General features: G+C 43.9%; 1 protein-coding gene across 2 annotated transcripts in view; it reads right to left on the reverse strand.

Moving 5' to 3' along the window:
* The window catches only part of EHBP1 (EH domain binding protein 1), a 411,820-nt gene that overhangs the window by 330,027 nt on the left and 68,918 nt on the right, over positions 1-12,875 (reverse strand). For both annotated transcript variants that reach the window (XM_054974434.1, XM_054974440.1), the window contains exon 3: positions 1,431-1,488. In XM_054974434.1, the coding sequence (XP_054830409.1) occupies positions 1,431-1,488 (58 nt within the window). The remainder of the gene's footprint in view (positions 1-1,430; positions 1,489-12,875) is intronic.

Here is a 12,875-nt window from a genome sequence, read left to right on the forward strand (position 1 = left end):
ATGCTCATAAATGGCAGTTTAAACTGTAAGTGCAAAAAGGGCCAAAGTGTTTTCTTCTTAGGGAAGTTAATGCATCCAACATGCGGGATGAGAACTATTTTCCACAGAACAAATAATAAAAATAGGAAACGACAGTCATTTGCTAATGAGTTAAAGAGCCTTTTATCCCAATCAGATCTAGCAACCCCACCCCCCCAGTTTAAGATTGCCTACTGACATTGAATTTATTGATATCTCCTATAGCACAACAGTGCCAGTGCAGTTACTGGAGTCTAAACAGCATTAATGTCCACAAAGATACATACCGAAATTACTATACTAGAGCAGTGCCTGGCAAGATGGCGACCAGTGCAGCTGTGTAATTAAACTGTCACTGTTGTAATTACACATTGACAATAGTCATGTGAGCCGCCCCCCCCACCCGCCGCTCGCTCGCCCCCCTCCACCGTCTTCCCGGGGTCCCAGAGGGGGGGTTCCCTTGGCCTCAGACTGAGCAGGAGAGGGGGTTGCCTCACCAGTGACCTCCTCCTGCCCACTGGGTTGTGAATCTACACACTCTCTCTAGCCAGTTCACACCCAACTTCTCCTCCCCAGCTTCCTGGAACTCCCCCTTTTATAACCCCGTTCCCACCCACCCTCTGGGGGTCAGCCAATCTACCCCCTCTTCCCATTATGTTCCTGTTTCCCGCCCTTCTCCCACCTGAGAGCTCTCCCTCTGATTGGTCCAGCCCCTGCCCCACACACTGGGGTTCCTTCCCCCATGGCTCCTGGCCAGTCGGGCCAGAGCCCTCCTCCCCCTCCTGGGGCTTCCTGCTCTTTCCCCCGGCCGGCCAGCTGCTTTCCCTCCTGGAGTCCCACCCCTCAGCTTGTCTCTGAGGGCAGGGGTGTAGCCTCAGTGTCTGCTGCTACGGAGCTCGCCCAGCTGTCCCAGCTGGCTGCACAACTGAGTGCTCCTGCCGCCCACTGGGCTCCACCGCTCGTGGCCTCGCTCTCAGGCCGTGCCAGCTGGGTTGTGGCTCAGCACTGCGGCAGCTACATCTCCATGCTCCACGGGTGCTGCTGCCACGGTATTTCCTCCTCCCCAGGTTCCCTTGTGGTCCTACGGTTCTCCACCTTCCTCTGCGGCCCGACTGGCTGCCATCCCGGTGAGTGGGGGCTTGGCCCCCGGGAGGCTCGCCTGCGTCTCGGAGAGCAGGGCAGGGCAGGGTGTTGGTGTGGCTCGAGTTCAGGGCCGGCAAAGCCGGCCCAGGACAAGTCATAATCGGTAGCATTAATTGTAAAGCACTAACTGAGTGGGCAGTGCACTCAAGGTCCAGCCACACAGACACTAAACATGTCAAAACATGTGTGTATTTTAGTGGGGTACAAAGCAGGGGGGGAAATCAGACATCACATTTCAATTCAGATTTCCCTTACTGAATTAAACTTACCTTAGAAGACTTCCTTCTACTTCTTCTTGTCCAAACCACTACCAATTTATCCGGCTGCCTGTCGGAAAGACAAAGAACATTTCCATTTATCGTTCTACCTTGTATATTTTAATATCTTAAGTTATCCAATGAAACTAATCAAAAAGAAGTTCCTTTTCCTTCTTTACTCTGTCAAAAGTTTCTAAAATTTATCTAAGATCCACCAATGTAATCACCTCCCCCAGTTTTACAATACTGCTCACCTAAACTGTCAAATAATCAAACAAGCCTAGTTTTTTAATTATTATTATTATACAAAGAACTTTAGTGGACCAAGTAGGAGTCATATTTTATAGCATTCAAAAACACATAGACTGAGGAACTGGACACTATTTTTTTTACTGGCCCTTGCGCAAGAATGCAGATGCAATTGGAAGAATGTGAGAAAATATCAGATGTTAATGATTAGCTTCTATGTACGTGTGGCAGATTTAAGAACTGATGTATAAGTAGTGAATCTTGTCTTCTAGTGAATCATGGATATGTATTCCATACCAGAACAAGATTCTAGAGTATTTGGATTTTTAAATATTATATTGGAAAACTGACATTTAGGAAAGACATATGGGCCTTGTATTACTGACTTCAATGTAGGCAAAGTGCATTTGTATCATAGTTAACTTGGCAAAGAGAAGTATTAATTAGAAGTAATTCAATACAGATAGAATGATAACAATTTCAGAAAAAGTAAATATCACTGTAATAGCATCCAAAAGGAGCAGTCATAATGATTTACGTGTGTGTATGTAAATAGACTGGAATGTTCACAGGCCAAAATATTAATATTCATTTCTCACATAGTCTTTAGTTTATAAAATACTTTATAAATCTTATCTCAGTGTATCATGAAATATCATATAAAAGCTGGAGTTTGAGGGGGAGGGGGCCATACCAAAAATAGTAACAAGTAAGTATGTGCAAAACCAAATAGGCAAACAATATTCCAAGCCTAACGGAAGGACCAAATTAAATGCTTTTTCTAACCCTTGACTCAAATGAACCTCTGAAACAAATTAATTTGAAGAACCTATTTCACCCAGATCCTGGAGTTGGCTCCTCAGTAGAGTGCCGCGTGTACTTCCCCATTTCACCTCTCCTGTGGCAGTCCGCTAAGCCCCCCCTCCACCTGCAGACCAAGGGACCCTTAAGAACTGTGGGGTGGGCAAACTGGGAGGTAAAAATGAGCAGAAATCACCTTTTCCTTTCGTCCTCCACCAACAGAAATGCCATTCCACCTCAGTAGCTGCTGTTAAACCAGTGGGATGACATCTTATGGCCTGCCCTGCCACTTTCTCAAAGTAAGGCTGTGGAACTGAACTCTCTTCCAATCCAAAATTTCTCAGAGCATCTCATCTTCCTCAAACAAACACAACAGCATCTCCAATCCTCAGGGGTCAGCTTGGTAGTCAGGCTCTTCAAAATCCAAAACTGAGATTTTATTTCAATGTGTGGCATAAACCTGAGACAGACTATATAGGCCTAGTTAAAGACAGCAAGTAAGCATCTTTGAGAGGCAAATCAGAGTAGGTGGCCGTGGGAGGGGCGGGGGCAATGACCCTCCACTTTCTCTCATACCACTCAAGGAAGCAAGTCATACAAATTAATGCCTGGTTGTATTGTGAAACATAATATAACATTATATTCCCAAACTATCTTTTTTCACTATTAGCAAAATAAATATTACAGCAAATTACAAAAATGCATGGAATCATTTAGAAAAACACCTGATTTTGTCCATTCAAAGAATGTTTTAAAGACGCAAGACCATTAATTAAATCTGAGTTGGAATCGAGATAAAACAATATGATTCAAACATTCCAGGGTGTTGCCTTTCTCTACAATAAGCAATAGTTCTAATAGGAGGCTCTTCCTACAGGTATATAGTTTTTTCTTTTCCCATAGTTTCATCTATCTAGGGCTTGAGGCAAAAGTGGACCAAAAATGTAGCTCACGAAACATTTTACAACCAGTGCTGAAGCCCAAGAGCTGATCAACATCTGGAAAACCAGGGAGATGGAAGAACTAAATCAGACGAGCCCAGCACCTTTGGAAGCAAGGCCTCATCATTACCTCCTATTCGCGCGTTAAAGTCTCCTGACAATATAACCAACGCATTAGGGTATTTGGTAAGTGAATGTCCCACTTGGTCAGTAAAATCTTCCCAGAGTGACTGGGCTTTAGAATCACCTTCTACTGGTGGAATATACGCTGTGAGAATCAGGAGAGGCTCTACTAAGTAGTTAGTCCATATACAAACAGCTAACAACAAGGGTGAAACCATGATTATTTCGCTCTTAGTCAATTTCAGGTCCCTAGAAACAAGGCAAGCGAGGCCGGCTTTAGGTCGGCCTTTACCTCTGCTTTTTATTGCAGGGGCCGAGAAGGACCAATAATTTGGCAAACTAATTTGATCGAGGACCCATGTCTCCTGTACAGTTATTATATGGAAATGACCTAACATTCTCAGGATGTGAGGGTCACTACACTTGCTTTTCCAACCGTTTACATTCCATGACAGGAGTCTAATAACATTAGAACTGACTAGTCAATTATGTCCAATATCCTGGGATCCCTCTGAAGTGGTATTTCTTGAAATGACTTCCTTAGCAGTCGAAGAGATTATCTCGATTTCCTCTGAGATCTGCTCCTCCAACACACATCCATTTTTCCGCATGTAGGAACTCCTTGCGGGGAGGGTTTCCATCCTTAATTGTCTATTTGGTGCAGGTCGTAAAATTGAAACTTGCTCGGCTGCATCAGCTAGTTCATCAGCTAGGGATTTTGAATCCATTAAAGACGATGGGTTTTTATTAGAGTATATAGAACGTAGGAGTAAGGAGTCTAGCTCATAATCAACCAGTGGTAATTCTGATGTTTCAGCTAACTTGTTCTTACTTTGACAAGTTTTTTCCAAACTGATTGGCACAGTCAAACAAGATGCGTGTTTCTTGTTAGGATTTGCTGCCAGGGTTGGTAGCACCACTAGACTCTCTGGAGACTCTTCTACTGCCATAACACTGGAGGATTCATGAAGGGAACCGGCTGTTTGCAATTCTGTGGACTTATTCAGGCTAAATTTAGATTGATCTTTTTCCTCCTGAGAACAGGAGGAGGTACTAGGCTGAGGGGAGCACATTAAGAGGGCATTGCCGCACCGTTCTTGCGTAATCTTGTTAGTATCGCTTCTACAGAGAGGCTTCGATCTTCCCCCAGTGTTATGCGGGGAAGCCTGTTTTATAGTCTTTAGGGGTGACAACTTAGTAGCAGATTTTATAGGTGTTTGAAGCTGAGAGCAACTGGCTAAATGTCCAGGATGTGCTGGTGCAATATTTCCTGCAATTGGTAAACCATTGCTATCAGTTGAGTGGGGGTCCGTTCTTTTTTTGCACAATGAGTGCAGCCTGTTATCTTTGAACACCCTTGTGACATAAATTTGAAACTTTTCGAGATGTTTACGGCTATCCAAAAGCCGAAAGTAGGTTCTTTCTGTTTCAGCGTTACAATCACCCTTTTGTAAAATTGATTACTTGGAAGCCAGAAGCATAGACTCAAGTGGAGTGTGGATTGAAGGTGTATCCGACAACCTGGACACCCCTCTACACACATTTTTGAGGGAGATAGCGGCAGTCCCGAGATGTGTAGCAGGTACTGCACTTAGGGTGGAATTCGCCCAACCCTCAATTGAGAAGAGAGCATGGATTACAGCCTTTAAGTTGTTCTTGAACAAGGAAATTTACAAGGACAATTCAGGGAAAGTAGGTTTTGCACATTTGATCTCACAGGATACCTATAAGAGTAGCCGAACTAATTTAATTAACCAGAAACTAAAAATTCTGGATATTGATATAACAGCTTTACAGACAAATGAGGCCCTAAGAGTTATAAAATTAAAACTAAAGGATCTCGATTACAGCAGTACTCTCCAGAGAGCCAGACGTACATGTTCAGGCTTATCCCTGGGACTTTCACCCCCAGAGGCTATTCCATCTTATTGCTATTCTTTAAAGATTCCAGCTCAACGCAGAGCCTTCACATTGGCTAGACTTAACTCCTTCCCCTCTAAAGTGCTTTCTGGTCGTTTCTCTGGACTCCCTTATTCTGAACGAGTTTGTGACTGTGGACAAGGAAAGTTAGAGACCTTGGATCATATAATAGTTTTTTGCCCTAAGTGGAGTAAGGAAAGAGAGAGATTTATTATTCCTATTATGTTAAAAGAAAAGCTTCCCTTCCTTCCTTGGGCAATCTCAGTGTTATTGTCTGATAACTTTCCTGACAATCAAACCTCAGCTATAGTGGCTTCCTTTCTAGCCACGGTGATAAAGAAACAAGATTTTCATGAGTTTAGATAGTTTAAAGTGATAATGACGAGTTATGTCTATGTGAATTGGGTATGTTCAAGTGTACAGTTCATATTTTGTTGCTGTGTGTATGGCTTATGGCTTCGGCCGGAAAAGCAATAAACATTATTATTATTATTATTATTATTATTATTATTATTATTATTTTCATCATGTTCAGCAAAACCCCTAATTTTGACATTATTGGATCTAATTTTGTTATCTAGCTCCATCATTTTTTCTTGGAGCTGCTCGTTCTTGACCTGTAGCACTTGGATTTTTTTTTTATTATCAGTAGCCAGACTTTTGGCGCCTTTAGCGATCTGTGTTGCCTGAGAAATTGATTCCTTAAGTTCATTTGTTTGAGACTTAATTATGTCTTCCAGCCTTGAAACTATCTTGTTTTCTAATTTTTCGAGAGCCAAATGCATATCTCCATCTAGAACTTATTTTTGTGCTCCCTCGGACTCCTTTACAAGCGTTGCGGCCGCCATTTTAGGCGCCACTTGCCTGCTTCCCGACGGAGCTTGTTTCCCTTCTACTTGCTCCAAGAACATCTTTAAAGTGGCTCCGCTCTGCTCAGAAGGTTTGTTCTTTCCCCCTCCAGTTTTACCCATATTTTGAACAGCTTTACCTCTGTGTAATCACTTGAAAAAAGGCCGCGGTAGGGGGTCGGGGTCAGAGCGAGAGAACTAAGCGACTGCCATCTTCGCGCGCCGCCAGAAGCCCCCCCCCTCCAGGCTTGATTGGCAGCTGTCCCTGCCAACTAGAGAGCTCCCACTCTGGCCTATCCAGCCAGGAAAAGGGGGAGGAGGGTTAGAATCTCCAAGGCAACTGAGGAGATGGCCCTTCAGCACCATGGTAACACCAATTTCTTCCTTCCAAAACCATGTTAGGCAGGTTTTTCTGCCAACCAGAGTGCTCCTCAATCTCTTGGCTTTTTCCATAAACAGGGGAAGCTGTGTGATTCCTGGTTTCAGTTTCTCTAGAGTGGGAGAGGGAGGAGAGCTTAATGGCTTGGTGGCTGGCTGTGGTGTTGGGATTGGGATTGGAACTTGGATCTTTGGCCTGCACTTCTGGCTGCTGGAAAAAGGGCTGAAAAGCCTCTTTTCTTTACTCTGGCTTTCTTGTTTTTCTTACAGACTGGGGACTGGGGAGGTGTTTCAGGAAAGGGTGCTTTTTTCCTTTCTTCCCCTCCCCCCCCCATCCTAGTCTTCTTCCCCAACCATGAACCGTTTCAGAAATTGGGTGAGTTCATTAAGTTCATGTAACGTGGAAATTAACGAACCACGAACCAAGCAGTTCGGGTTTTTTTTTCATTCCGTGCCCATCTCTACTGTGGAATAACAGGGATCGAGAGTGCCAGCCAATCAGGGATCTGACCATGGGAAAAAATCATGGCATCAAATTTAAGATTTTGATATTGAAACTTGTTGGGAATGAAGACAGTGGTTCCTATTCCAGTCACATGGCTGATTCTAAACCAATCAAATATAACGTGAATTATTTTTTCAACCCTATCACAGTGACCCCTATAAAGAGGTACTGAAGCTTTTCCACACAGCTCAGTCCAAACTTTAACTGATGTTTTCAATTACCATAATATTGTCTTGATTACACGATAGGTGATGTAACATGCTAGTCTATAATGTATTCACAAGAGATGCTTTCGTTGCCTTTAAATTTCTCATCTACGGCAACGCCCAAATGTTACCATGTTCATGCTTTTAGAAATTTCTCTCTCTCTCTCTCTCTCTCTCTCTCTCTCTCTCTCTCTTTCGCACGCACACACACACACAATTTCTAAAACAAGAGGTGACCAAGGGCTCGCTACTGCTTGAATATCAGTCTCTCTACCTTGAGACTCTCTACCTCCAATCACAACTATGACAAGGCCAGTTTCATTTACTTAGTGGTGAAGGAATATGCTTCACCTCTGCACATTCTTACTTTCTTATAATTACTGCGCCAAATTATCAGAATTGAGCCCTGACACTTGAAAGAGATTCTGGAGCTCTGCCCCATTGACTTCTGCTCAAATTAAGCCAAGTACACACCATGCTTTCCTACTCCACACCCCTAAGAGTACTGCTGGATGCTACTACAAAAATGACAATTTGTTACAGTTAATGTGCATCTACAAAACATGAACGTTCTCAGGAGCAGTAAAACACGTGCTCAGCAGTTAATTCGAATTAACCATTATTTCCATGACTTTTTCAGACTAAAATGTATTACATACTTCCTCAAGCATATTCATGGAATCGATATATATTCTCCAAACTGCCTGTAAAATTGTCAAAGTCAAAGCCAGGAATGTCAAATGTATACCACTTCGTATCAAGCAGTGAAATCATTTCCTTCCAGTGAGTCCACAGTGAGCACAGCAAAGTTATCACTCTCAAGATGTTCCTTCCACACATTTTCTAGGATGTGTCGCCTTTTTCTTGAGCCACTTAACCAGACACTTTTCCTATCAAACAGCCAATAGAAGCATTTCATCTCTCATCTCTCATCTGTCCAAGAAATGGATTTTGTACACACACCACCCAGTACCTCATTGTTTCGTATTTCAAAACCGGACAGTTTGCAGCTGAATGTGTGAATGGCGCCTGGAAAGTGGAACTGCCTGCCATTGTAAAATAATGCCTTTGAGATTGTTGCAGATGTCGCGATACAAAAAAGACGCTTTTTCATTTGTACAAGACAAGAAGGCTATGACATTAACACTCCAACCAAAGTACTTGAGAAACTTGCTGATTGTAATGGGAATGGTGGGTGCAGCTGGTTTTCAGAAGTTTGTGCAATTTTTTGTTTTTAAACAGCCTCATTATTAGAAACAAAAAAGGCCATGCAGAAAATAAAGAACTTCTAAAATACATTTTAAATCAAGTGATGGAAAAAAACCTGCTTTGGAAAATCTGAATAGTTCACCTGCAGCATGTTAGTAGGTTTGAATTTGGAAAAGGTCATCTAGTCCAACCCCCTGGGAAAAGGTGAACCTGGGAAACTGTAGGCCAGTTAGCTTGACATCTAAATCTGGTAAAATTCTAGAGCAGGATATTAAGTGGTCAGACTGTGAGCATCGATAAAAACACCCTGATTACAAGGAGTTCATACAGGTTGATAAAGAATAAGTCAGGGCAGACTAACCGCATCTCCTTTTTTGATCAAGTAACTAGGCTGGTAGGCCAAGGGAAAGCTATGGACATAGGGCACCTAAATTTCAACAGAGCATTTGACAAAGTCTCCTATGATATCTTTCGGGTCAAAATGCTTAAATATAGGCTGAATGGTATTGCTATTAGGCAGATTCATAGTTGGAAGAAACAACTGTACTCAGTGAATGCTTATTAACAACTTCATGGCAACCTGAAGGAAATTTTCCAGTGGAGTGCTGAAGGGCCCTGCACCATTCAATGCTCTTATAAATAAGCGGGAGAACTGCAAGGACTTGTGAGGGGGGCATGTTATTTCCCCACTCCCTTCTCTTTCCCTTCCCTGAAACCCTCCATAGTCTCTCCACTTTTCTTGCTTCCTTCTCTTTTCCCCACCAACCAGCCAATCTATCCCTGCCTGCCCCGTCTCCAGCTTTCCCTCATTCCCTCTCCCTGGAAACCTCTATGTGGGAAAACTATGGCCCAGATGCGAGGTGCTGGCCACTGAGCAGTTGGACAGTGGAGAATTGGCAAGGACTTGTGGGGGGGCATCTATACACCCAATCCCAACCTATATATATGGCGCTTGGGGAGAGAGTGTCATCTCGTAGGCCACTGGTATGTGGTGTGCCACAGGGAGCGATACTCTCTCCATTATTATTTAATATCTATATGCGCCCCCTCACCCGGCTGGTGCAGAGTTTCGGGCTTGGGTGTCACCAATACGCGGATGACACCCAGCTTTATCTGTTGTTGGACGGGCGGCCTGGATCGGCCCCTGATGCCCTGGAGCATGCTTTTGAGGCTGTGGCTGGTTGGTTGAGACAAAGTCGGCTGAAATTGAATCCCACGAAGACGGAGGTCCTGTATGTGGGTCGTGGGGAGATGGCTTTGGGACCCCGGCTTCCTACACTTGATGGGGCAGCACTTACACTGGCCCCGAGAGTTAGGAGCCTCGGGGTGATTCTGGATTCCTCCCTGAAGATGGAGGACCAGATCACTGCAGTTGCCAGGTCTTCCTTTTATTATCTTCGGCAGGCCAGGCAGCTTGCCCCTTATTTGTCTCCCCGTGACTTGACTACAGTGGTCCAAGCAATGGTCACCTCTAGGTTGGATTACTGTAACGCATTCTACGCTGGGCTTCCCATGGGCCTGATCCGGCGGTTACAGCTGGTACAGAATGCAGCAGCGCGGGTCATTGCTGGAGCACCGATGTGGGAGCATATTACACCGGTGCTACGCCAGCTGCATTGGCTGCCAGTGGAGTACCGAATCAGGTTTAAGGTTTTGGTGTTAACCTACAAAGCCCTACGTGGACTGGGACCGACGTATCTGAGGGACCGTCTCTCACCATATGAGCCCCGGAGGACTCTCCGCTCTGGTGGAAAACAACTTTTAAGTGTCCCTGGCCCTAGGGAGGCCCGCCTGGCGTCGACCAGGGCCAGGGCCTTTTCGGTCCTGGCCCCAACCTGGTGGAATGCTCTGTCTTGCAAGACAAGGGCCCGGCAAGATTTGCTTGCATTTCACCGGGCCTGTAAGACAGAGCTATTCCGCCAGGCATATGGCTGACGCCGGGCAGTGCCCCCCCCCCCCGTGAAGGGGGGGTTAAACCATCACCCCTATGCGAACACAGAGGCATGTATGAACCACTATGCAGCATGAACTGTAATACTTAATGTTTTTAAATGTTTTTAATGGTGTTTGTATTTGTTATCCGCCCTGAGCCTGCGAAAGCGGGGAGGGCGGAATATAAATATAATAAATTAAAATTAAATTAAATATCCGCTTTCCCTCCTCCTGGCAGCTTCCAAATCTCAACTTTTCCTACTTCCTTCTCTCCTTCCCATGCACCCACCCAAACTTTTATCTTCCTCCACTCTTCAGCTATATTTATTATTCAGTTAATTTATATTCCACTTTTCTTTCCAATGGCAGCAGCTTACATCGGTCTCTTCTCCATTTTCTCCTCAAAACAACCTTGAGAGGTAGGTTAGACTGAAAGTGTGTGCAGAAAGATTTTGCCTTTGCACTATGCGTGAAGTGGAATTATTGGAAATCTTTTTTTATTCACTGTCCTTTTTAAAAGGAACTTCAAGACAAGATTATTTCTCCCCTTCTTGATAGGCCAACAGTTTATGCAGATAAGACCTGCTGGGAGAAACTTTTAATAGATGAAAATCCAACTATAGCAGGAATCTCACAGTAAGCAACAAGGTCATACATAGAGACCTACTGCTCTCTCCATTTTAGTAGGATGGTAATGATATTAATGCTTTTAAATATGTATTTTAAATTCTATGATGTATTTTTATAGCTCATGTTTTATATACTGGAATTTAGGACTGTTGTAACTGTTGTTGATGGTTCTTAATGGTCATTGCCCATAAACAATTAAAAAAAACACTGACTGGCCCAAGGTCACCCAGTGAGCTTCCATTACATAATGGTGATTCAAACCTGGGTCTCCCAGATCTTAGTCCAACACTCTAACCACTACGCAACACTGGTGTGATGCAGCTGATAAAAAAGATAATGCAATCTTGGGCTACATGAACTGAAGCATATTGTCCAGATCATAGGAAGTAATAATTCCACTCCATTTTGCCCTGGTCAGACCTGATCTGATGAAGTATCGTGTCCAATACTGAACACCACAATTTAAAGGACACCAAAAAAGCCAAGGAGTGTCCAGAGACGAACAACCAGGATGATAAGGGGTCTGGAAATAAACACCAGGAGTTAAGGTAAGAGAAGATAAAAGGGAGACATGATTTATTTGAAAGGGTGTCATGTAGCAGATGTGTTTCCAATGCTTCAGTGTTCAGGATTAGAACCAATGTGTGGGAATTACAGGGAAGTAGATTTCCAGTAAATATTAGATGAAATTTCATAATAGAAAGTTCTGTTTAACACTGGGAAAGGTTTCTTCAGGAGAAAATGAACTCTTCTTCACGTGGGTTGGGGCAGAGGTCTTTAAGGAGAGGCTGGAGGGCCTTATGTTGCAGGTATGGTATCCCTTTCTGGTCATCAGCAGCCCGATTAGCCCAGCTTTGCCTGAGTTTATCAGGGACTGGGAGTTAAGCAGGGTTCGTCATGATTAGTGCTTGGATGGAAGACCCAGGAAGACTGGCTTGCTACGCAGAGGAAGGCACTGGCAAAACCACCTCGGCTTGTCTCTTGCCTGAAATGCATGGATGGGGTCGCCATGAGTCAGCCGCCACTCAACAGCTCTTCTTCTTGAGGTGACCAGGAAGGGAAGTGTGTCTAAATTAAAAGAACCTTTACAGATGTTTTCTTCTATTGAAACACTTAACTACCCAAAGTGATCAGACACAGAGATAAAATTCCAGTCCAGTAATACCTTCAAGATGAACACAAATTTCCAGGGTATAAGCTTTCACGAGTCAAAGCTTCCTTTGTCAGATACACTGACTTAAACCCTGGAAAATTTTGTTGGTCTTTAAGGAGCTACCGGACTCTGAGTATTTTTCTACTATTACAGACTCACCTGTAACTAGACACAGATATGTGTAAGCAGATAAACAAAAACATTTTAATGAACCCCTGAAATTGCCAAATCCCAAGGCAGACCGTTGATCCAGCTCTCGCAGTACTGTCTACTTTAACCAGCATCTGGTCATCAGTTCTCACAGGCAGAGAAAAGGCTTTCCCAACACCTGGCACCTGAGAGAGAAACTACATGATGCCACACCTCAGAGTCCACCATGCGGACACAATGTTGTTGTAAAATCTTCTTGTTTGTTTTGTTTCTTTTAAAATGCATTTAAGGTTTAAATGGAGCCACATCCCAGTGGTGGACTCAGGAAGTGGTATTCACATGGGCTGTTTTCACACTGCTTACTGGCCACGGAACATCGCATCAGGCTCCTGGAACGACAGCGTCTTCCTGG

The sequence above is a fragment of the Eublepharis macularius genome, chromosome 1 (assembly GCF_028583425.1).
Source record: "Eublepharis macularius isolate TG4126 chromosome 1, MPM_Emac_v1.0, whole genome shotgun sequence".
In the NCBI taxonomy this organism is placed as follows: domain Eukaryota; kingdom Metazoa; phylum Chordata; class Lepidosauria; order Squamata; family Eublepharidae; genus Eublepharis; species Eublepharis macularius.